We start from the raw sequence: 24,563 nt of genomic DNA on the forward strand, positions 1-24,563 counted from the left end.
AAAAAGTAAAAGAATCTTGAACTCCCGGTTTCCGGGAATCCTCTGGGCTGGAAGAAGGACCTCTACTTTGCCAGAGGGAAGCAGCTTCCCTTTACCTGGAGGCTGCAAAGACCTCCCTGAGGCAGATGCCTCCTGAAATGATGCTTCTCAAGATTTGCCCCTGCCACCCTTAGGCGTTTCTAAACCACAAGCTGACGTCCAGGTCTTAGCATGTGGAGAAGTACTGTTCCAGGTAAGAGAATAGAGGGATTACTCTCCGCCAAATGCTGCAGGAGCTGAATGACCTGATAATATGTACCAGCAGGGACCAGGACAGCAAATATAGGAGTGGATTTTTGAGGTTGGTAGACCCAGGAGGGTGAGCTGGAGAATGACTGGCTAGGGGAGAGTTTATTTTATTTTATTTTATTTTGGCCACACCGCCCGGCTTGCGGGAACTTAGTTCCCCAACCAGGGTTTGAACCCAGGCTCTCGGCAGTGAAGGCGTGGAGCCTAACCACTGACCGCCAGGGGATTCCCAGGGGAGAGTTTATTTATATAGGAGACAAAGATGCCTACTCTCCTATGACTCAGGATCTAACTTCCTGGCAAAGACACCTGAAGCCAGATGACTCGCTGGTAATGACTCCTTGACAGACAAAACAACAGCATACAGCAACTGAATGGAAGATGTCTGAATTGCCTCAGTAGAGTATTGAGGAAGGAGACAACAGGCTCAGAGAGGGAGCAATGAAGACCCATTCCATTGCTAGAATGGAATTGTGATGTAAGATGAGAGAATCCACAGGGGACTGTGATGCTGCAGGTGTTATCAGCACCCTTCTTAGCACAGCAATGGGGTCTGGCCGGTGCAGGACCAAATCTCGGAATCCCATCATGGGGGTCTTACTTCCTATAACTGCTTCTAGTACCCACTGTCTTAGGATGCGTTCCCCCAGGTGCAGACTTGGAGATAGGGATTTGAATGCAGGTAGTTTATCTGGGCGGTGATCACAAGAAATATCTGTAGCAGCCTAAGGATGTGAGACAGGGAAGGGAAGGGAGCCAATAAAGGAGATGGTTGAGCAGGTTACTGTTGTGGGTAACTAGGGCTCAGTGCTACTGGGGACCTCTGGGAGACAGAGTAGCATATACCTCAGTGTTACCCCGCCCCAGGTGAGGGAGCTGGGGTAATTGTTCTCCAACTCTAATCTGTCATTGACTGACAGATGCTTCTGGAGGCACTAACTCCCCAGAATTTCTAGCCTGCCTTGCGTTCTGAAAGCCCTCAGGTGGCGAGTAGCAGGTGCCTGGGGTAGGATGCTGTGACAGGCACAGGAACAGTAAAGGAATATGAGCAAAACGCAAAGTGTGTGTGCCGGCCACGTGCCTATCCATTTGATAAATATTTTTAAATATTTATCCATTTGATAAATGTTTTTTATCAAAATAAATCAAATTATCCATTTGATAAATATTTATCCATTTGATAAATATTTTTAAAATTATTTATTTATTTAATTCATTTTTGGCTGCGTTGGGTCTTAGTTGCAGCACACGGGACCCCTCGTTGCGGCACTCGGGCCTCTCTCTAGTTGTGGCGTGTGGATTTTCTCTTCTCTAGTTGTGGTGCGTGGATTTTTCTCTTCTCTAGTTGTGGCGTGGGTTCCAGAGCGCGTGGGCTCTGTAGTTTGTGACACGCAGGCTCTCTCGTTGAGACACACGAGCTCAGTAGTTGAGGCATGCGCGCTTAGTTGCCCCGCGGCGTGTGGGATCCTAGTTTCCTGACCAGGGATCAAACCTTCATCCCCTGCATTATAAGGCAGATTCTTTACCACTGGACCACAAGGGAAGTCCCCTATTTGATAAATGTGTATGGGGTATCTCTTGTTCTTGGCACTAGGGATACAGCAGGGAAGAAGGACACGTAGTCCCCACCCATAGAGTTTCCCTTCTACCTGGGGCGGCAGACAATAAACTGGCAAACAAAACAACTACAGATTGTGAAATGCGCCCTGCAGACGGTGCTATGCTGTGATGAAAGACTATTGGGGGCTGCGTGCGAGGAGCAGAAAGGGCAGGTCTCACAGGAAGAGGCCTTTCAACCAAGACCCAAGAGAAAAAGAGGAGCCGGCCACGTTTGTGCCCAGGAAATGCATTCCACGCACAGGGAACAGAGAGGACAAAGGTTCAGGGCAGGAAAGAGCATGGTGCGCTTGAGTAGCAGGAAGGAAGAGGAAGGAGGAAGGAATTTGGCACCCATGAGGTGGAAGAGGACAGCAGGGCTAGGTCTTAGGGCTATGGCAAGGAGCCCACGTTGGTTTTTTTGTTTGTTTTTGTTTTGTTTTTCTGGCTGGGCCATGCGGCATGCGGGGATCTTAGTTCCCCAATCAGTGATCCAACCCATGCTCCCTGCAGTGGAAGCGTGGAGTCTTAACCACTGGACCACCAGGGAAGTCCCCAGGAGCTTAGGTTTTATTCGAAGTGCAACGGAAAGCACTGGGGGGTTCACTCTGGAGTGGCATGATGGATTTCTCTTTTAGAAGGCTCACTCTGGTTGCGATAACACCGTCTATTCTCCCATCCGCATTATAGAGTCTTGTTCAATGTTAAGCTCTGGGGACGCCCAGGAGACTTAGCCAGTATCCCTGCCCCTAGGGGCATGCTCAACCCTCCTCCCTGTCTCAACTCTGCCGCAGCCACCCCCATTCCCTGCCCCGTGACACTTGACACAATGTGATCCATTGGAAGCTAGTTTATTTCGATTTATGTTTCAGGGGCTGGGCTAGGCTGGGCTGGGAGGTGGCTGGGCTCTCAAGCTTGGCTCTAGGGACCTAGGTCCCCTTCCTCGGCACTGCGGCGGCCGAAGTCCATCCAGCCATATGCTTCTTCTTCTTCTTCCACCCATGGTCCCTGCTTCTTGGACAGGTCTGAGGGTCAGAGGTGGGAGAGGAGGTGAGGATGGGGGAAGGATGCCTAGCCTCTGGAGACTGAGGCCAGGGCCAGCCTGGGGGGACTTTGGCTAAACCAGGCTGGGCGAGGCAAGTAGGGACTGTTGTCAGCAGCTCCTACCTGCTACCAAGTGTGAAGGATCCTGGAGCCCCAGCTGCCTTCGGTGGTGAGAGGCTGGGCCCAACTGGTCCAGCCCACGTGGCTCCTGGCCCCTACTGGCCCCTGGACCCAAGGGTGCATCCTGCAGGTGGGAGCGGGGCTTCCAAGAAGCTTCAGAGAAGGTGGCCAGAGCCAGCACCAAGATCAGCACATACGCACACAGTCGCTGCATCTTGTCTGCAAAGGAGAGAGGGGTTGAGCTTAAAGTTGGGGCTGTCCAGGCACCCAGAGGCAGGGCCAGGACCCTCCCTGCTGACGAATCTGCAATTCTGCGTGGGGTTGTGGTCTGTTCCTCCAGGTCCTGCCAGATCCTCCCCTAACTCCCAACCTCAAGCCTTGCCCCTTTGCTCCTTACCTACCCTAGTTACAGCGACTGTTTCTCTCGGAGGAATTTAAAACCCAGAACAATGGTTTCTAAACTGTTCTGAAGAATTTGAGGCCATGTGAGCGGTTCCATAATGCTTAAGTCTTGCAACTGAAAGTGAACTTTAAATAGTAATAGGAATGGGATACACACACTCAGCTGCTTAAGTCTTGGAACTGAAAGTGAACTTTTTTTTTTTTTGCGGTACGCGGGCCTCTCACTGTTGTGGCCCCTCCCGTTGCGGAGCACAGGCTCCGGACATGCAGGCCCAGCGGCCGTGGCCCACGGGCCCAGCCACTCCGAGGCATGTGGGATCCTCCCGGACTGGGGCACGAACCCGTGTCCCCTGCAGTGGCAGGCAGACTCTCAACAACTGCGCCACCAGGGAAGCCCTGAAGGTGAACTTTTAAATAGTAATAGGAATGGGATACGCACACTCAGCTGCTCACGCCTCTCTATGCAGCCAACCGGCACATTCACTGTGTAGTGGGATCACCCTGTTTTTGTGCAGCCTTCGGAGGAAAGGTTCTCCTGCCATTTTCACTTACCTGAGGACTATCCTCTGATGATAATCTAGCAATTAAAAAACAAACAAACAAACTGAAACTGTCACCATTTGCAGCTGTGTGTCAAGGTGAACCAAGTTTGGGGAAACCAGAATACAGAAATAAACCGGACCCTCAAACAAATCTAAAATTTATCGGAAGTAAATAATAAACATGTTGCCTTCGAAGAACACATTTGTATTAATAAATTACTGGTTTCATCTGTTTTCTCTGTTAGATTTCTTTTGGAAGAGAAAGGGTTCTGCTGCTAAAGAAACAAACCTGAAAAACCAGTGATCTAGAGTGATGCTGTCCAATATGGTGGCCACCAGCCACATGTGGCTGTTTACATTTAAATTAATAAAAGTTAAAAATTCCTGGGACTTCCCTGGCGGCCCAGTGGTTAAGACTCTGTGCTTCCTCTGCAGGGGGCATGGGTTCAATCCCTGGTCGGGGAGCAAAGATCCCACATGCTGGGTGGCCACACACACACACACACACACATACACAAATTCCTCTCTTGCACAAGCCACATTTTTAGTGCACATGTGGCTGGCAGATACCGTATTGGACAGTGAGGCTGTGGAATGTTACCACCAACATGGAAAGTTCCATGAGACAGTGCTGGTCTAGGAAAGAGCTTGAGATGGGTCTAGGAGCTGTAGGTTCCAGTTCCAACCCTGCCCAATTTGTGTGACTTTGGGCAAGTCACATCTCTCTCTGGGCCTCAGTTTTCTCCCCCGAGAGATGGGAGAATAGTCTTCATCCTCACCCCGCAGGGCTGGGGTGAGCATGGAGTCAGGGGGTCAGGGAAGGGCCCTGGTTGAGGCAGCAGGGCAGCTCGAAGGCAAGGGCTGGGATGCCAGGGTGGGTCCTAGAGCTGAGACCTAACCCAGCTAAGGGCTAAGGGAAGGCTCCCAGCCCTGGAGACACTGAAGTGTGAGGCTGCTAACTGGATGAGGGCAGGGGTCCCATTAACCCTCCTCCCAGCTTCTCCCCTCCCTTCCTGGGTGCTCTCACCTGCAGAGTTGGGAGATGCGTGTCGCTGCTGTTGGCCTGGCGCCTCAGTTCTCTGCTCTGCTGGGCGCTCCAGCCTGACTTATAAACCCTCAAGGGCCCTCCCAAGCCCTCCTCCCCCAGGAGGCCAGGCTCCCCACTGCAGAGGAATAAGGATGGGCACAGGTACCTCAGCCCCGCCCCGTCCTGTCATTTAGTCAGCTGTCCAGATGTGGGGGAAGGGAAGGCGAGTTGAACTTCACAGAGAGGGGCAGGAGCAGAGTGGGGGCAATTCTTCAGCTGGGCATATCAGGCGGGAGACAGGCTCCCTGGGCTCAGGACAGAGCCCCTTGCCATGTCCTTGGGGTCAGCAGCCTGGTGGTCATTCCTTGGACCACATCCCAGTTGGATGGACTGAGTGACCTTAGATTCAGGGGAAGCATATTTCCTGACACGTTCATGTTTGAAGAGCAGGGAGTGTGTGAATGTGGAGTGATGTATTGATCCCCTGTCCCCTCTGTTGGGCTCTGCAAACAGGACGTGTCATAGCTATCAGGAGCAATGGGCCGTGGGCTGATGGTCCTGCTCTCTCTGCCTAGTGGCTGCATCCTGGTTGCCTCTGAAGCCCCTTCACCTCCCTTACCTGGAAAAACCTGAGCGTCCCCCTTCTGATGCCTTTGACGCCCTCTGTGCTGGGCTGGGTTTAGCTTGGTGTTCCCCATCATCTCTTGGGTCTGTCCCTCCTCCCCCACCCCTTGCATCCCCCATCAAAGCCAGCTCCCTGAGGTTCCTGGACTTCCAGGCTCCCTCATTTTGTTTGCAATGCAAGACAGTAATCTGCACTTTTCAATATTGAAATACATCTTTAAATGTTTAGCCAAGAGACTAAAGCGTTTGCCCAAATGTACCAGAAAACCAAAGGGTGCGTTTGGTCAACTTATTTGATAAACTGCTGCATCGACCTGGTTTGGGTGGATATAACTAGCTCTAGGCTGTGTTTGATTTTTCCACGGTTGGGGCTAGAGATTTAGCTCTTGTTCATGTGTCATCAGGGCCCCTCCTTGTCTGGGGGAGTTTTGATGTCCCTGGGTATCATAAGGGGCCATGGTACCCACGCTCACAGCCAGACTTGCTGAAAATGAACAGATGATGAAAGAAGCAGGCTGTGAAGTGTCCATGGCAACCAGTGGCCAAACGTTCTGGTAAATAACCACTCACAACCGGAGCAGGACTCAGTGACTCAGCAGATGAAATAAATGAAAATGACAAAAACGGGGCAGGCATTGTTGATAATTAATCGAATCACAGAATCTTAGAGATGGAAGGGACTTTGAAGGGCCTTGGGAGAAAAGGTGTGGTGGGGAGCAGCTCTGCTCACGTGCTAGGGGAATAGAGGCGTTTGCGTTGCTGTGGTAACAGGAAATTATAAGCCTACAGCAGAACCCTGGTTGTATAGGGCCCAGGACTGGATTTCTGCTGAGGAGGGGGTTATGCTCCTTTGGCTGTTCTTCTGCAGGCTGGTTGCTGGAGGGGCGGCCACTGCAGGTACTCCCATGCAATAGGTGATGGCGGAAGACGGCTGCTGCTGGTGGGCGTTGGCGGGCCTGCGGGTGGTGGTGGGGGGGCTCACAGTCACAGAAACTGCATGTTCTCCTCACAAGAGGAGCTAGTCCGATGGCAAAGGAAAGGGTTTCCTGGCTCTGTCCTTTTCCAGTTTGGGGCAGATGGTTGTTTTATCCCCCCAGGGAATGAAGGAAGTAACTTGGAGAGGAGTCTTGAAGATGACGTACATAAAGCAAGCTGCCCAGAATATCGTGGGCACCTAATTTGTTTGCATCTTCTCCCCTTAGCCTCTCTGGGTCTCAGTTAGCCTCATCTGTGAAATGGGAATCACTCATTCCTACCTCACAGGGCTGTGGTGAAGGGGGAATGTGACAAGATCTATGCACACGTTTTGCATACACGGTCCTGAGTTGACATGACTGACCAAGGAGAGCTGGGCCGGAAACTCTGGGACCCGTGAAGATATGACAGTGCATGGCAAAAGAGATGTTGCACATGCGATTAAGGTTACAAACTTCAAAATAGGAAGTTTACTCTGGATGGTCTGAGTGAGCCCAATTTAATCAGATGAGTCCTTAAAAACAGAGAGCGCTCCTCGGCCAGAGGCAAAAGTGATGTGGCTGAAGGATGAAACAGAGATTTGAAGAATGAGAAGGACCAGCCCTTGCTGGGCTGAAGGCGGGTGAGGGGCAGCGAGATGAGGGATGCAGGTGACCTTAAGGAGTGAAGTGGTTCCCCCTGACCACCAGCAAGGAACAGGGATTTCAGCCCCATGACCGCAAAGAACTGAATTCCGCCAACAACCTGGATGAACTTGAACTTGGATTTGTCCCTGGCACCTCCAGAAAGGAATGCAGCCCTGGCAGCACCTTGATTTCGGCCCAGTGGGCCATGCTATACCTGGACTCCTGACCTACAGAACTGTGAGGGAATGAATTTGCGTTATTTTAAGCTTCTAAGTTTGTGGTAATTTATTATGGCAACACTAGAAAATGAATCCAAGGAGTTCCAGCCTTTTGAAGGCTTCTGTCAGTGAGAACGGACCCTGAGTGAGTTCGCGGGTGATTTTTCCAGTGCAATTAAGGGAGATGTTTGTCAGGGCATCTGACTGTCCATCTAGTCCATTTTTGTTCCAGTTATCGAGCATGTGCTGTAAACCATGGTCTGGATGAGGCCCTGGGGATAAGAGGAGACTGTGACCAGCCCTCTCGTTGCTTTGGTGGAGTTTAGATTCTTGAGGAGGGGGGACACATAAAATAGACAAAAGCGATGGTTCCCTGTCAAGGGGAAAATCTTCCTTGGACTCCGCTGCCACCACGTCCCCCGCCCCTCGCCCCAGCTACACTCCCTGCTGTCAGGACTGGCCTTGGGAAACCTCTGATGAGCTGCTGTCAGGAAGGCAGTGCCTTGGCTTCCTAATCAGTTATTGATATGGAAAAAGGGAGAGGTTGACGGTGACTCAGTCACCCCGCCCCAGGCAACGGGGCCTTGGAGGGTGTGAAGGTGCTGGGACAAACAGTGACACCTGGGTGCCGTTCATATCCACATGGGCATCCACGGTTCCTCCCAGGGCTGGGGCTGGGGAGAGGGAGGTGGGTTCACGACTTCTAGCCTCACCTGCTGTCCGAAGGTCATAAGGTAGCAGGACCAAGAGGACAGCCCCTATGATGCCCTCAGGCTGAACCGGAGAGGCCACCCGCCAACCTCAAGGGCAGGTGACAGGCCCAGCGGAGAGGAGAGAGAGCAGAGGTGCTCCCATCCCAGCCTTCTCTCCCTGGCCCTGCCTCTCACCTTCTTTCTCTCTCTCTTTCTTTTTTGTTTTTGGCTGTGCTGCGGGCTTACGGGATCTTAGTTCCCCAACCAGGGATCGAACCCGCGCCCCCTGCAGTGGAAGCGCGGAGTCTTAAACACTGGACTGCCAGGGAAGTTCCCCCCCCACTTCCTCGACAGTGTTTTTATTTTAAAAATATTTATTCGGCTGCGTCAGGTCTCAGTTGCGGCCCACGGGATCTGTTCCCCAACCAGGGATCGAACCCGGGCCCCCTGCATCAGGAGTGTGGAGTCTTAACCACTGGACCACCAGGGAAGTCCCACCGATAGTGTTTTTAAATGGGAAAATAATTCTAAAAGTACTAATGTGAGAGGACTCTTTCCTCAGGTACATTTTAGGGGTAGTTGGCCAGGTTGAGTCGCTTACCCCAGACCCCACGGGTAGGAGGCGAGGCGGCTGAGCTGTGAACCTGGTCCACCTTCTTGGTCTCCGGCTACTGCAGCCTCTCCTCACCCACAGCCTCCTGTTCTACCCTTTCTCCTGAAGCCCAGCGCCTGCTGAATCTACCTTTGCTGGGACCTCCGGTTCCCCAACCCCGTCTGGGTCCTCACAACCCACCTAGCCTTCCCGGTCTCACTTTCCTCCCCAGCCTGGGTCACAGGGTTTGTCATTTCAGTCGTGTGTGGTGCCTCTGGATTACTGCCCTTGTCCTGTTTCAGAACCTGCCAGGCTGGTCCCCAGTTCCTGCCAGAGGATGCCACTACCCCTTAGTTTCTGTCCTCCTCTCCCTGCAAACAGGAAAGTTCCTGAAAGTGGCCAGTTGATTCGATTACAGATTAATAGTCTGCAGCTGGGCTGTTGCCTGGCAACCTTGTGACTCATCTCTCCCTTCACTCTCAAAGTCATGTGACATCGGCCCCCATCTCTCCACCATGAACAAGGTTGTCCAAGTCTGCCTTCCATCCTTTTTTTTAATTTGTTTTAGGCCCCTTGGTATCTTAGTTCCCCAACCAGGGATCGAACCTGTGCCCCTGCAGTGGAAGTGTGGAGTCTTAACCACTGGACCACCAGGGAAATCCCTGCCTTCCATCCTTTTCTCCTTTCTGCCGTTACTAGAGGGGCCATAGCCCCGTTCAAGATCAACCCCCCTCCCAGGGTCCTTCATCCCAGACCCTCCTGCCTGGTTAGAGACCTTGTGCCTTCACTTTTTCATTCATTCATTCATTCATGCATTCATCTGTTTCTTCAACAAAAATTCTCTAAGTTCTCACTGAGTGCCAGGCACTGTGCTGACCCTGGGAACACAGTGTTGATCGAGAGGGTCTTCATGCCTTTTCTCTTGAAGGAGAGACAGTATGATGGGAGCTTAAGGTACCACAGGTGGTTGGGGGCGATGTAAGCGGGGGAACCTTGTCTATTTCCCTGGACCTTGAAGCTCTCCTCCATGAAAGCCTCCTGACATCTATAACACGTTTCCCCTCCCTCTTCCCAGAATGATGGTGATTAAAATTTAGGGAGCATTTCTATGGCCAGACCTCCATGGTAAGCACTTTACATGCATTATGTCTTCTAATCCCTACCACAACCCCACAAGGAGGGTAACACTCTTGTCCCTAGTTTATAGCTGAAGAAACGAACGCACAGAAAGAGCTGGTGATTGTTGGGAGAAGCAATGAAGCCATGAAGGTCCACTATGGACCTTGAGCATTCCTGAATGTTCTTGCTGAGGAGGCCAAGAATGCAAGGTTATGACCACTCTTCACCTGGGCCATGTCTCGGAGATGTCTTTGGAGTGAGTAACCTTGAAGGATGAGGTTCTTGATCTCCCGATGGGAGTAGGGAGATTCCCCAAGCTCAGCGTTCCTCAGCTGCAACTACTGCCCACAAAGCATCCATCTGGGTCCATATTGTGTCACCAGCTGTGGAGCTTGAGGGGCGAGGGGAATTGATGCAAATCATGCTGTTAGCTGGGTTGTAAGTAATAAGGTTATTTGTCTCTGACCCAGGAGTCTTTTGTCTTCTGCTGGCATTGATCAAAGAATAACTTATCAGCTCCTAACTAGGATAAAATCAAATCAATCAAATCAATCCCAGAGTCACACAGTGATTTGCCCGGGACACAGGGCTCATCCACTGAGATCTGAACTTAGGCAGTTTGATTTCACAAGCATTAAATAAAAGTCTTTCCTTGCTGCTTTCCTGCTCCCTGTACGGCAGTCTTTGAGTGGGGTTGGTTGGAGGGACAGTGGGGCTAAGGAGAAATGGGAGGAGGTTTTGATGGCTGGTTTTACTTGCGACCTCACTTGGCTATTGTGAAAAGCTATTTCAGGGAAGGGAGAGGGGGCAGTGTATTTCTCCAGGCTTTACTGAAGTTCTCCTGCATTTATAAACCCATCTCATTCTACACTATCCCTGGCAGAGGGTAGAACATTTGTGTTCACCAGCCAAAGGGGTACCATGTGGCAAGAGCAAAAATCCCTGCTCATAATTTGCTCACCCAGCCAGCTTTGAAAGGATGCAATTAAAAAAATACATATAACCTATTTCTTGAGATATATTTCACATATCACACCATTCACTCTTTTAAAGTATACAATCCAGGGGTTTCAGGATATTCACAAAGTTACCCAAATATTACCATTATTTTTTATTTTTATTTTTTTTCAGTACGCGGGCCTCTCACTGCTGTGGCCTCTCCCATTGCGGAGCACAGGCTCCAGACACGCAGGCTTAGTGGCCATGGCTCACGGGCCCAGCCACTCCGCAGCATGTGGGATCTTCCCGGACCGGGGCACGAACCCGTGTCCCCTGCATCGGCAGGCGCACTCTCAACCACTGCGCCACCAGGGAAGCCCAAATATTACCATTATTTAATACTATTTTCATCACCCCAAGAGGAAACCCTGTTCCCCTTTGCTGTCCCTCCTCATTCCTCCTTTCCCCTGGCAACCACTCATCAACTTTCTGTCTCTGGATACGTCTGGACATTTCACATAAATGGAATCATACAAACCGTGGCCTTCTGTGTCTGGCTTCTTTCACTTAGCATTGTTTTCAAGATTTACTCATGTTACAGCCTGTATCAGTACTTCGCTCCTTTTTTTGCCAAATTATATGGCATTGCATGGATACACTACATTTTATTTATTCATTCATCAATTAACGTGATTAGATGGACATTTGGGTTGTTTCCACTTTTTGGCTATTATGAACAATGCTTGCTAGGAACATTTATGTACAAGGTATTATGTGAACATATGTCTTCAGCTCTCTTGGGTATATACCTAGGAGTGGAAGGGCTGGATCACAGAGTAAGTCTATGTTCAACTTTTTGAGGAACTGACAGACTGTTTTCTTCAGAGGCTGTACCATTTTACATTCCCACCAACAATGCATGAGGGTTCCCATTTCTCCACATCCTCCACCAAAAATGGTTATTTTTTGTCTTTTTGACTATAGCCATCCTACTGAGTAAAGTGTCATCTCACTGGGTTTTTGTTTTTGTTTTTGCGGTACGCGGTCCTCTCACTGCTGTGGCCTCTCCCGTTGCGGACCACAGGCTCCGGACGCACAGGCTCAGTGGCCATGGCTCACGGGCCCCAGCGCTCCGCGGCATGTGGGATCTTCCCGGACCAGGGCACGAACCCGTGTCCCCTGCATTGGCAGGCGGACTCTCAACCACTGCGCCACCAGGGAAGCCCAATAATGGTGTTTTTGAAAAACAGTTAAGGATACAGGGAAATTTTCACATAGTAGATTACATAGATTTCTGTTTTCTTTTTTCCTACTTTTTGCTGTTTTCCAATTTTTCAGTGAGTGCATATCGTTTTCAGAGTCAAATAAAATATATATTTTTAAGGAAGAGTAGTGTGTATCCAATGCACTCACCTCTTCACCAACCCCCTACACTGCTCCTTGAAAAGGGGCTTCTGACCCTTCTCAAGGTCACCAACTCATTGGCCTTGGGTGTCTCCTAGTTGCCTATAACTGTTTCCTGCAGCATTTGGCATTGTAGTCCAGCCCTCTGGGCTTCTTTAAGGTCTCCTGCTAGGCACCATTCAACCTCTCTACCTACCTGAACCTTCCTTTCCTTCCAAATACAGGAGTTCCACAGGGATCGTATGGACGCTTCTTCTGTCTCCCTTGAGGGTCTCACCCTGTCATGACTTCAGCGTTCATGATCTTAAAGCTGTTTCCAGACACACCTTCTCTTCCATGTCCAGACCCCATTGCCAGCTCTCGGCTGTGTTCATTCATTCATTCGCTCATTCATTCACATTTACGGAGTACTTACTTGGCGCAGGTGTTCTACCATGCAGGGGTTCAGCAACGAACAAGTCAAACCACACCTTTTTCTCACGGAGTTTCTATTCTAGTTGGGGAGTCAGACGCTAAGCCAACCACTGTACAAATAGCTAAATTATTTCCACTGTGTTTAGGCAAGGGGTCACATTCAGTGTGTGACAGGGAGAGGCACTCTTGTCCTGCTCTCTTTTTCTCCATAGCACTTATCACCTTCTGGACAAGGATCTAATTCATTTGTTTGATTCTGTTCATCTTCCCCCACTGGAGTGTAAACTCCACATGGGCAGGGATCTTTGTTTAGTGCTATATCCCCAGTGCCTCAAAGACTATCTGGCACATATTAGGTGCTGAATAAATGCTTATTGAATGAATGAATGGCTCATGCTATGAGAAGCTTAAAATGAGCAGGGTTAGCCTATCTGGTAGAGCAGGAGGTAAAGGATGGGAGAAATCAGTGGGTCTCAAAAGGGAGGTATGATTTTGCCCCCAGGGGCATTTGGCAATGTCTAGAGACAGTTCTGGTTGTCTGGGGAGGGGGGGTAGGGGAAGGAGTGCTATTGGCATCTAATTCGTAGAGGTCAGAGATACCGCTAAACGTTCTATGATACGCGGGACAGACCACCTCCTCTCCCTCCCCGCAATAACTACCTGGCGCTAAATATCAATAGTGCTGAGGCTGAGAAACCCTGGGTTACATGAGCCCACTGGGCACTGTCATAAACCTGGGAAGGCTTTTCAGAGTCACCCACACCGTGTCTTCTGTCCCGCCTCCAGCAGCAAAGCATCTGAGATCTCTCTCAGTGAGTCTCAATTTTTTGTATCGATGATCCTTCTTACTCTCATACGAAAAATCTAGAGGGACTTTCCTGGTGGTCCAGTGGTAAAGAATCTGCCTTACAATGCAGGGGATGTGCGTGTGATCCCTGGTCGGGGAACTAAGATCCCACATGCTGTGGGGCAACTAAGCCCACGTGCCACAACTACTGAGCTCCCATGCCTCAACTAGAGAGAGAAAACCTGCAGGACACAACTAGAGAGAAGCCCTCGCGCCACAATAAAAGATCCCACATGCCTCGACTAAGACCCAATGCAGCCAAAAATAAATAAAATAAATAAATAATAAATAAATTAAAAAAAAAGAATCTAGAGAGGAATTCCCTGGCGGTCCAGTAGTTAGGGCTCCCTATTTCCACTGCTGAGTGTGTGGGGAACTAAGATTCCATAAGCCACCACAAGCCACCACAAGAACCTAGAGAACCAGCTTGGGAATTTTAGATCATTTTCATCATATGCCAGGTATACGCCAGGCATTTTAAGTAAAAGATAATTTATTTGAGGTTGGTAATGACAGGTTCTTCTTTAAAGCTTAATTTAAAATATAATCTGTAACTCACAGACATAGAGAACAGATTGTGGTTGCCAAGGGGGATGGGGGATGGGGGAGGGATGGAGTGGGAGTTGGGGGTTATCAGTTGCAAAGTATTACATATAGAATAGATAAACAACAAGGTCCTACTGTATAGCACAGGGAACTATATTCAATATCCTGTGATAAACCATAATGGAAAAGAATATAAAGAAGAATGTATTTATATATGTAAAACTGAATCACTTTGCCGTACAGCAGAAATTTACACAACGATGAAGATCAACTATACTTCAATAAAAAATAAAAATAAAAATGAAATAAAATATCTGTAATAATCATACCATTTAAAGATAAAATTTGACTTTCCCATTTAAAAGTGACAAAACATTGCTTATATTTAATTAGAAGAAAAAGCACGATTTTAGACAAATTAAAAAGTGATATTGCATCATGCTTGGTTATGAGAACAAATACATGTTAAAATGCAGATTTAAAGTTCATTATGTATTTTTTTTAAAGCTGTAGTCCATACGGATCACCTGATATTTTTTAATAAACTTTGTATTATTTTTCCTGGAGGGTGATATAAGAGAGTTTCAGGCTACTTATGCAAGCACATTACAGATAGCACATGAGAGATGGGCGCTGCCTTTGGTCCCAGTAAATGAAAAGCCACATTTGATATAGCCATCCTTGTATTTTCTCCTCCAACATTGTTTTTGACATCCTTGATCCGATGAACAGGACCTGCAGATCTGGTAGGGTTCGGTAGTGGTGAATGGAGAGATCACTCATGGGCCACTCCAGGGGTTCTGGCCTGAGGATCTGAGGGCTGAGCTCAGGCTTGGTACCAGTAAGAAGCACCCCAGCTGACTGCTGTGACAGCCAGGTTTCTGCACCTCTCAGCCGCTGCCATGTTATTTATTTTTTGCATTTCAATAGAATCAGCTTCATTATTATTATTTTTAAACAAAAGAAATGGTCTAAAAGCAAATAGAGATATGTACCAAGGGATGGATGTGACCTGGTACTTACAAAGGAGCTGCTGTGTCATAAATGAAAACAGCATGTTAGGAGAAAAATAATTTTCAGGTGCTGTCTGCTTGAATAACCTGGAGATGCATGGTATTAATCAGTGTACCATGGTACTAACCAGTTCATATTTAGCTCATAACTGTTGCTTTCCATTCTTCAACGGTCTGTTTTTGTGCATTTCAATGCATATCTGAAACTGTAATGGGAAATGCATTTATAAAAAATTTAAACTCATAACGTTACCGTCTTTCTTTAACCAGCTTGCAGATCACTCTATGAGGTCTGCTAATTTTATGGTCCAAGCTGGTGCTTCTTAAACTTTGTTAATGAAGATTGTTAAAGTGAAGATTGAGGGACTTTCCTGGTGGCGCAGTGGTTAAGAATCCGCCTGCCAATGCTAGGGGACACGGGTTCGATCCCTGGTCCAGCAAGACCCCACATGTCCTGGAACAACTAAGCCCGTGCGCCACAACTACTGAGCCTGTGCTCTAGAGCCCACGAGCCACAACTACTGAGCCCACGCGTCGCAACTACTGAAGCCTGCACGCCTAGAGCCGGGGCTCTGCAACAAGAGAAGCGGCTGCACTGAGAAGCCCGTGCACTGAAACAAAGAGTAGCCCCCACTCGCCGCAACTAGAGAAAGCCTGCACGCAGCAATGAAAGCCCAGTGCGGCCAAAAAAAAAAAAAAAAAAAAAAGATTGATTTACTAAGTCTACTGTGGGGCTTGAAATTCTGCACATCTAACAAGCTCCCAGGTGCTGCTGAGCAGCAGGTCTTTAGCTCTGTTTCCATGATGGGACAATGGAACCTAAGTCGCAATCTCCCTGCACCTGATTTGGTCCTGTGTTTGTTTTCTACTGTTTCATAGAAATGGAGTGAGAATCAATGACCTGACACACGCACAGAATGACTGTCATGTTTATGCTTCCACATTAACATTTTCCAACCTTTGCGTTCCCTATGCTTCCTGTTTTCAACCAGTTGTCCATTCTGGGTATAAATTAACCATCAAGGTCTAAGATTAAAGATAATTTGAACCTCGCAACGATCTGGATGGCTGCAGCTGGATGACGGCTGGTGATAGTGGCTGTGCAGCGAGTGAGTCGTGTGCGGGCTTCTGAGCGCCTTGGAGTCTGGTCGCTGTGTGCGTCTTCTGCTCAACACACTCGTTTCAGAGTTATTTTTAAATATTTTAAATAGTTATTAATTTAAAAAATCGACACTGAAATAGGCACTTTTACTGCTTGTAGTGATGTGCCTGGAAAACCTTTGATAATCCCTGGGGCTTCGCAAGTCTTGGGAGGAAATCATGGGCCAGAGATTCTTAACTGTTTTGGGTAGTGGCTTCCTTTAAGAATCTGATTAAAGCTATGGAAGGTCTGGAAGAAGACGCACACACATACGTTATACATGAACTCTCACAGTCTCAGGGGTTGGTTTCTCAGATGCTGGTAACTCTCGGTTACCCCTTTTTCTACCATCTTAAATAAATAAAATACTCTTTTTTAAAAGTTTTTTTTGATGTGGACCATTTTTAAAGTCTTTACTGAACTTGTTACAATATTGCTTCTGTTTTTTGTTTTTCGGCTGCAAGGAATGTGGGACCTTAGGTCCCCGACCAGGGATTGAACCCGCACCCCCTAACTTGGGAGGCAAAGTCTTAACCACTGGACCACCAGGGAAGTCCCTTAGATAAAATACTCTTGATTACCTGCCCTGAAGTTTAGCTCTGCTGATGCTTCTCTCCTGCTCAAGTTTCTTCAATATCTCCCCATTAGCCACAGCAGTGTTTTCCCACATGGGGTTTGTGGCCCTCCCATAGGAACTGGCTGATGCTGGTTAAAGGGCAGGTTCCTGGGCCCCATTTCAGAGCTTCTGGATCAGAATCTCTGGCCCTAAAGGCAGGGCCATTTCCTGGAGTTTGTAGGCCTCTGTAATATCCTCCGAGGCTACGTCACACCTCATACCAAATGAATAAAATGTACTCACAGGCCATATAGACATACATTTTCTGTAACTTTTTTTTTTTTTTGAGGAGGGAGGAAGCAATTCTGTAACATTTTTGAAAACATATTGATAAATTTTACAAATCTGAGTTTTGTTAAAAATAATATTATTCTTTCTCTAGAACCTTTATTACGTTTACATATAGTTATATAAGAATTATATTGCAGCTACGGACAATGTTAGCTTTTGTAGTGTTGAACAATTATGCTGATTTTGCAGTGTTTGAGTCAGATTTTGGAAATGATGCATTTTTCTTCAGTCCTTAGACATTTTTGTAGGCCCTTGAAAAGTAGCTGGGACCCGGGCACTGGTTAGCTAATACCCGGTACAGCCAAACTGTCCTGGGGGAGGCCTAGAATCTGAATTTTTAACAGGCTCCCCCAAGAACAGTGCATTTTATGAATATTTTAATTGGAGTTGATTATGAGCTAATTTTGAAATAATGTCTTATCTCCTTAAAAGTTAAAAATTAGTCAAGGAGCTCTTAATTTCAAAGTAATTGTGACAGTGAATAGTTTTTTTTGTTTTGTTTTTTTAATTCTTTTAAAAAAATTTTACTGGAGTAGAGTTGATTTACAATGTTGTGTTAGTTTCAGGTGTACCGCACAGGGATTCAGTTCTTCATATACATATATTCAACCTTTTTTAGATTCTTTTCCCATATACATTTTATTTTTTATTAAAAAAAATTTATTCATTTATTTTGGCTGCTCCGGGTGTTAGTTGTGGCATGTGGGCTCTTAGTTGCGGCAGGTGAACTCTTAGTTGTGGCATGCATGTGAGATCTAGTTCCCTGACCAGGGATCGAACCCAGGCCCTCTGCCCTGGGAGCGCAGAGTCTTACCCACCGGACTACCAGGGAAGTCCCTCCCATATAGATTTTAAAATTTAATTCTCTTTTAAAAAACTTTATTGGAGTATAGTTGATTTACAATGTTGTGTTAAGTTTCTGGTGTACAGCATAGTGATTCAGTTATACATACATATATTCATTCTTTTTCAGATTAATAGTAAAGTGTTTTGACACTGATGCCACATACCACCCAGGCTGGTAAACGAGGAAGGGAGTCAATTCTAGAGCCTCCTGGTACAATGCTTGTTCACGAATATACTGGGTTTCTTTGACCTATTTATAGATTAAAAATTGAATAGGTTTTAAAGTAGTTTTAGCTCACCAGTCTGCATTTTGCCTTCATTTTGTCTTTGGTCCTGCTTGTCCCTGTTGCCGAGGGTGAGCATTGGGCTGGGCAGGGAGACTGAAGGAAGAGAGGGGAAGGATGAGGCAGAGAGAAAAAACTGGGGGTGGGAGAAAGGAACTAAGGAGCAGAGAGCTGGGAGACTTTTTTTTTGGCCGTAAATTTTATTAATCATCTTCCTAATCAGTCTTTATTTTTTTGGCCGAGCTGCACGGCATGCAGGATCTTAGTTCCCCAACCAGGGATCGAATCTGTGCCCCCTGCAGTGGGAACGGGGACCCTTGACCACTGGACCACCAGGGAATTCCCTGCGAGACATTCTCTACTGTGATTCTTTTGCCTATTGACATTAAAACGTCTTAGCTCGTGTCTCAGCCCACTCTGACCTCACACCAGTCTTCCCCCAGCCCTTATTCTCCTCCACCCCCTCCTCCCCACCTACTTGCTGGTTAAGTTATATTCCCTCTGAATCTGTCTACCATGGGACTGAGTCCGTACTGTGAAATGAGTCGTTTAGCACCGGGCTGGCATATAGTGAGAGGCAGTACTGAATTATTTCTGCTCCAGGCAGAGCCTTTGTTCCAGCCATGGCTTCCTCACACACACTAGGTGCTTCCACCCCTGGGTCTTGATTCCTTCTCTTTGCCTGGAATGCCCTGCTTCTGACGGCACCTCCTTTATGAAGCCTTCCCTGGTCCTATGGGAGGTCCTATGGAAGTGGGGAACATTTCCTAATCCTCAGAGATCCTGCAGCTCTTTGGTAAAGCCACTGGTGGCCTTGACCCCTCTCTGCCTTGTGTCATGGCTGTGTGCCAGTCTCACACCCCTATCTGGGGTCAGCATCCCAAGCACAGGGTGTCTGACTAGCCTTTTTGAGGCCCACGATTCCTTGCATACTGCACTGCATATACCAAGCATGCAACCTCTGTAAAATAAACTATTTAGGTCATCTGGTGGGAAGAGCAGTGGAGAGTCCTGGGTTCTAGAAAATGTGCAACCACCTATTAGCCTTGGGAATTTCCACATTTCATATTTTTTAACTATCAAATGGAGACAATTAGGCTTTTTTGGGGGGGCACGCCCATTTGTGTATTTATTTATTTGGTATGTGTGCCTCTCACTGTTGTGGCCTCTCCCGTTGCAGAGCACAGGCTCCGGATGTGCAGGCTCAGCGGCCATGGCTCATGGGCCCAGCCACTACGCGGCACTTGGGATCTTCCCGTACCGGGGCACGAACCCGTGTCCCCTGCATTTAGGTGGACTCTCAACCACTGCGCCACCAGGGAAGCCCTGTGTATTTATTTTTTGTCTATACTACGTGTCATGTGGGATTTTAGTTCCCCGACCAGGAATTGAGTCTGTGCCCTCCGCAGTGGAAGCATGGATTTTTAACCGCTGGACTGCCAGGGAAGTCCCTAGCCTTTCTTAATTATTTCATTCCCTGAGATACACCCAAGTCACATCAATTTGATTAGAATGTTCACAAACCAGGACTTCCCTGGTGGTCCAGTGGTTAAGACTCCAAGCTTCCACTAGGGGGGCACAGGTTTGATCCCTGGTCGGGGGGAACTAAGATCTCTCATGCCATTTGGTGAGGCCAAAATAAATAATGTTCACAAACCTCTTGCCATTATGTTCAGATACTTGTTTTAGTTTCAGACAGCTGATTGAATACTGATGTTGCCAGTTTTCCAAGTCCCATCCTGGAGAACTGGAGGTCTTTAATAGCCACAAGAGATGTTAACAACCTAGCACAGGACCAGCACATCAACAGCACAGGATTCTCTGTTTCATCCCATCTTCTTTTTTTTTAAACAGATTAAAAAAAAATTTACGTATTTATTTTTGGCTACATTGGATCTTTGCCGCTGCACGCGGGCTTTTCTAGTTGCAGCGAGCGGGGGCTACTCTTCATTGTGGTGCGTGGGCTTCTCATTGCAGTGGCTTCTCTTGTTGAGGAGCATGGGCTCTAGGCACGCAGGCTCAGTAGTTGTGGTACACGGGCTTACTTACTCCGAGGCACGTGGGATCTTCCCGGACCAGGGCTCGAACCTGTGTCCCCTGCACTGGCAGGTGGATTCGTAACCACTGTGCCACCAGGGAAGCCCCTCGTCCCATATTCTGATTGTGGTCTTCTGTGGGTTTGGCCTCTAGGTTGTTCTATAATAGAAGCCCCTATAAGCCCTTTTGGCTAACAGTCAGATCTTTCTGATTTTTAAAAGTATCATCCAAATAATTTGAACAATGCTACTACATTTGGAGCCAAGTGGTAAGTTGTTTATTAAACACAATCAGTTTTGTAGGATCTTGGGTTACAAGCTTCTGCCTCTGGGGTTAGAATCTTCTTTTCAGGGCAATTACCACTGGCCCAGCCCTGCATCTCATTGGTCCTCCTCTTCCACAAACACCTCCCTGGCTCCAGGTTGGCCTCTATGTGGGAGGCTAACCTTTATCTACAAAATGGGCCGGCAACCAAGAGGGGAAGGGTTGACTCCTAACGACCATTCGAGTTTGAAGTCTGACCAGTTCATAATCCACAAACGGAAAATTTTGTGTTTAATAGAATGGCCCTAAGAGCAGACTTTGATACACTTCACTACTCATTGCCTTTGTCAAGGGATGGCCTCCCAACATTAAGTATCAGCTTCTCCAACATTTTAGTTACATTTTTAATACTACAAACCTATTCTCTAAAAAAATTACTTTCGTTATGCCTTTTCTAGGGTTTGTGGATTACATCAAGTCGCACACCATATTCATCATTTTGTCACAGTCCTTAAGACCTGTTAACAAGGGAAGTCAAGGATTTCCAAACCAACCCTGCTCTGTCGTCTCACAAGGCAAGTCCCTCCACAACCACTACACCACTCAGGCAGCTGACCAAGTGTCCGTCAGCCAAGCAGCACCTTCTTTCAGGACAGATTAATGGGACAGCACAGCTCTGGCTGAATGCTTACAGGACAGCTGACATGGGGGGCACTTGGAGGGACAAGCTCACTAGTTTTTCATTAAGAGGCTGAGGCCCCACTGGAGGAGCTGCAGGTGCAGATGTAACCTCTACTGCCATTTCTGTGGTTCCTCCACACATACAAGATTGACTATGACTATATATTAAACAGAAATCTGCAAGTCAGATGTTTCTGAAAACAAGTTTTATTTAAATAAGGGTTTAAATACATTACATAACATTAAAACTGAAGGGGAAAAAAAACCCCCAAAAACCAAAAACCAGTTTGTTACTTCACGTGGCATCGGGCAGCTGTTGCTAGTAAGTTGCGAGCTCTACAGCTACATGACTGATACATCGGTTTGAAATTGGTTCCCTTGTCAAAAGTTTAACTCTGATAGAAGGTTGGCCTCACATTCTAGTTTGGACATCGATCAGCTAGGATATGTCTGGTCAAAAAGACCTTGGTGGCAAGCCAGATGTCCTGTCACCTCAATAGAAGGAAGGTGGCTGCTCTAAGCTCTGCCCACCTGGTCACGTTGGAGATACCACGGGATCTTTCCCCTGATGATCAGAGACTCCCTCTAGCAGTACAGCTGCCGTCGCTGCCTCACCCCATCCTCCACTCTCAGCTTCACCGAGGGCTGTTCAGGTGGCGACATTCTCTTAGGGCAGGGAACTCTGTAGAGGGATTGCTGAGGAGCTTCTGGCCAGACATAGCCGCCTGTGATCTTGGGGCTCTGGACTTGGCTGAAACATCACCGTTATTGCTTTGTTTCAGGCCGGACACTGCCAGGTGCCTACTGCTTGACCTCTGTTTAAATGAGGGACTTCAAGACTAGACAGCATGGCTCTTTTCAGTTTATTGCATGAAGGAGTTACACTAGTCCAAGTTAAAAGCAGACCCCAAATGGTTACATTACACAAGCTGTGAGGTTTTTAAACTTGTGACAAGGGACAGGAGGAAAATTCTACTCATTGCAAGGAAATCCTCACTTAAGCTTCAGTGAGCCAGGAGCACTTAAAACCCATGAACCTTCAGCTGATCGTCCTTAGCCAGTCCAATCTGCAAAGGAAAAAAGGGCAGTTTTAAAGAGGAAATAGAGTTAAAGCCTCCATTTCTGATGACAACAATCCTGTCTTCCTGCTTCTACACTGGTCAAGAGAAGTCCCAGAGCCCAGATGCTCTCAACTCAGGGTACACTCAGTTAACCACCAATGGTGCAATAGGATTTCAGCACTTAGGAACAGCCAACCAGACATCCTGCTTGTTTTAGTATCTGTCTGCATGCAATTGCACCCTTAAAGCAGACCCATGTAAACAGTAAACTTAAGGCAGACAAATCCCTTGTTTTCAGAAATACATTTGGTCGATGAACTTCAAAAACTCAACTGTTTGGCTTAGCCTTAGAAAACAAACTTCTACGTCCCCAGCAGAGACCGACTAGACTAGGCAGATCTCAGATGAGTTAGCCAGGGCACAGGCACAAATGTACTAACAGGAAGTGACCACTCACCTCTACGAGGAACTGGCATATGTTCTTGCGCTGGTCACCCTGTAGCTGAATTACTTCTCCATATTCTGGATGCTCAATTACAGTTCCATTGCAGGCAAATTTCTGCAAGGACAATGCAAGCAAACAAGTTAGGCAGCGCAACAACCTGAATGCCACTAATAACCCTTTTCAGAAAGTAATACAGGACAGCAGCCCCATGTAGGCAAGGTGAACACGACTTCCCTACAATCTCATTGAAAACCTACCTTCTTAAACGCCTTCACTAGTTTCTTTTTATCGTAATCATCAGCGATCCCTTGGACAGTAGTAAGGGTCTTCCTGCCGTTTCTCTGTTGAATTCTTATATGGATATAATCCTCAGTGCCAGCAGGAAGCAGATCATCACCCTTACTTGCATCAGCAAAGGGGTCTGGGAAGAAAGGTCAAGCTCGTTTAGTGCTATTGTGCTCAGATCCCACTGCCACCCTCCCACTGGATCTCTTCCGTGTGCAGAAACTGATACTGAAATCGTCAGGGCCTGGTCAGATCAGATATGTTCTTTGTTGGCTCTCCTCGAACAGGTCAGTCCGGGACGGCCGGCTTCCCCAGTCCGGGAGAGAGTCTGGGCTTCCTGCCCCAGGCCCGCCCTCGAAAGCCGATCACATGTCGGGGGAGCCAGGGTTCGCCAGCGGCGCCCCACCCAGCTGATGCAACCGGCCGGAACCCAAGCTCCGAGGCGGGGCCACGCTTCCCGCCCCATTGGCGCGCGCAGCTGTCACTTATGGCTGGCACCGCCTCTCCCTCCCGGCTCTGTGACAACGGCGGTGACGTATGGGATGTGACGAAAGGGTGGTGGGAGGGGCGGGTGTGGCCCGAAAAGGCCAGGGAGCCATTAGTAAATGCGCCACCCGAGACGCCGGACCCGCCCAAGGGTTGACCTCCGGCCCGCTCCTTCCGGTCGCGCTCAGGGGCCAACCCCAGGGCCCAGGCCGCGGCCCCACTGCCTGCGAGCCCCGACATCTCTCCTCTACCCAAGTTCACTAAGGTACGGAACTCTTAGCAGCTTTCCGAGCCCTGGCTGCGGAGCCGGAGCGCCCCGCCCGGGCCTTCCTCCTCTTGGGACCTTTCCGGGACTTACCGAAAGAGTGGAGGTTCTGGATAGCGGACATACGATACGATTCCTTTTCCTCGGTGGAAACGGCCTGCGGAAGGCGGCGGCTGGAGAAGGCGGGCGGGGGGGACGGAGCGTCGGGAAGCTAGGGGGCTCGAAGGGGAGACTGCTGAGTCCTCGGCGGCGGCTCAGTGACTGGGATGGAGGGGCGGTGCCTGTATTCACTTATGTAGCCGCCCTGTGACGCCAGCGCGCTGCCCTCACGTCCAGGCCCCACCCACGACGTTGTGCCCCCTGCGCCCGGGCGCCGCCGCTTCCAATTGGTCCGGAGGCGGGGACGCGGGACGGCGCTTGCGCAGGAACTGTGTGCTGCGGGAGGGCGTCCTCTCGACTAGGGGAGAGATGGAAGGGGGAGGGAAGGGTTGGTTCGGCTAGGCGCCTGCGCAGTGCTGGAGGAAGGTGGTCGGTGCAGACAACTGGCGGAGGTTTCTGCGCCTGCACCCTATGTTCTCCGGCTTGTTCCGCCTTCTTGATCCTGTTGCAGGGAAGGGTTTTTTCCTGGGGTAGATTGACACTCCTTAGAGGGGATTTAGATGCTGACCCTCCCAAACACGACAAATTCCCACTATCTCATACCCACCCAACTACCCACTTACTCCCTACTTTACAGATTTGCTCCGTAACAGATTTAGGGCGGCACTTTTTCAACGTACAATAGTATAACCAAAACCTTAACTTTATCATTTAGATTAATTTATCATTTAGAT

At 48.4% G+C, this 24,563-nt stretch overlaps 2 protein-coding genes across 2 annotated transcripts; both read right to left on the bottom strand.

Moving 5' to 3' along the window:
- Positions 1-2,805: 2,805 nt before the first annotated feature.
- GAST (gastrin) lies at positions 2,806-3,262 on the bottom strand (the record flags this gene model as incomplete). The annotated part of the gene is made up of 2 exons (XM_082679509.1): positions 2,806-2,909; positions 3,052-3,262. 2 exons carry the CDS (start codon positions 3,260-3,262, stop codon positions 2,806-2,808), a joined length of 315 nt encoding a protein of 104 aa, XP_082535635.1.
- An 18,115-nt stretch (positions 3,263-21,377) lies between these two features.
- Positions 21,378-23,995, bottom strand: EIF1 (eukaryotic translation initiation factor 1). Its single transcript, XM_082678484.1, has 4 exons — positions 23,824-23,995; positions 22,952-23,115; positions 22,707-22,808; positions 21,378-22,255 (listed from the first exon to the last, which is right to left on the bottom strand). The coding sequence occupies exons 1-4, from the start codon at positions 23,852-23,854 to the stop codon at positions 22,211-22,213; spliced, it is 342 nt and encodes a 113-aa protein (XP_082534610.1). The 5' UTR covers positions 23,855-23,995; the 3' UTR covers positions 21,378-22,210.
- Between the last annotated feature and the right edge of the window lie 568 nt (positions 23,996-24,563).

Source organism: Grampus griseus, assembly GCF_964374135.1.
Source record: "Grampus griseus genome assembly, chromosome: 20".
Classification (NCBI taxonomy): domain Eukaryota; kingdom Metazoa; phylum Chordata; class Mammalia; order Artiodactyla; family Delphinidae; genus Grampus; species Grampus griseus.

What these genes read in the sequence shown, in the direction of transcription:
- EIF1 (XM_082678484.1), bottom strand. Translation starts at nt 23,854, where the DNA reads ATGTCCGCTATCCAGAACCTCCACTCTTTCG. An exon ending in TAGTGAAGGCGTTTAAGAAG is followed by an intron (nt 22,809 to 22,951) that starts GTAGGTTTTCAA and finishes TTGTCCTTGCAG; the next exon opens with AAATTTGCCTGCAATGGAAC. An exon ending in TATGCCAGTTCCTCGTAGAG is followed by an intron (nt 22,256 to 22,706) that starts GTGAGTGGTCAC and finishes TTTCCTTTGCAG; the next exon opens with ATTGGACTGGCTAAGGACGA.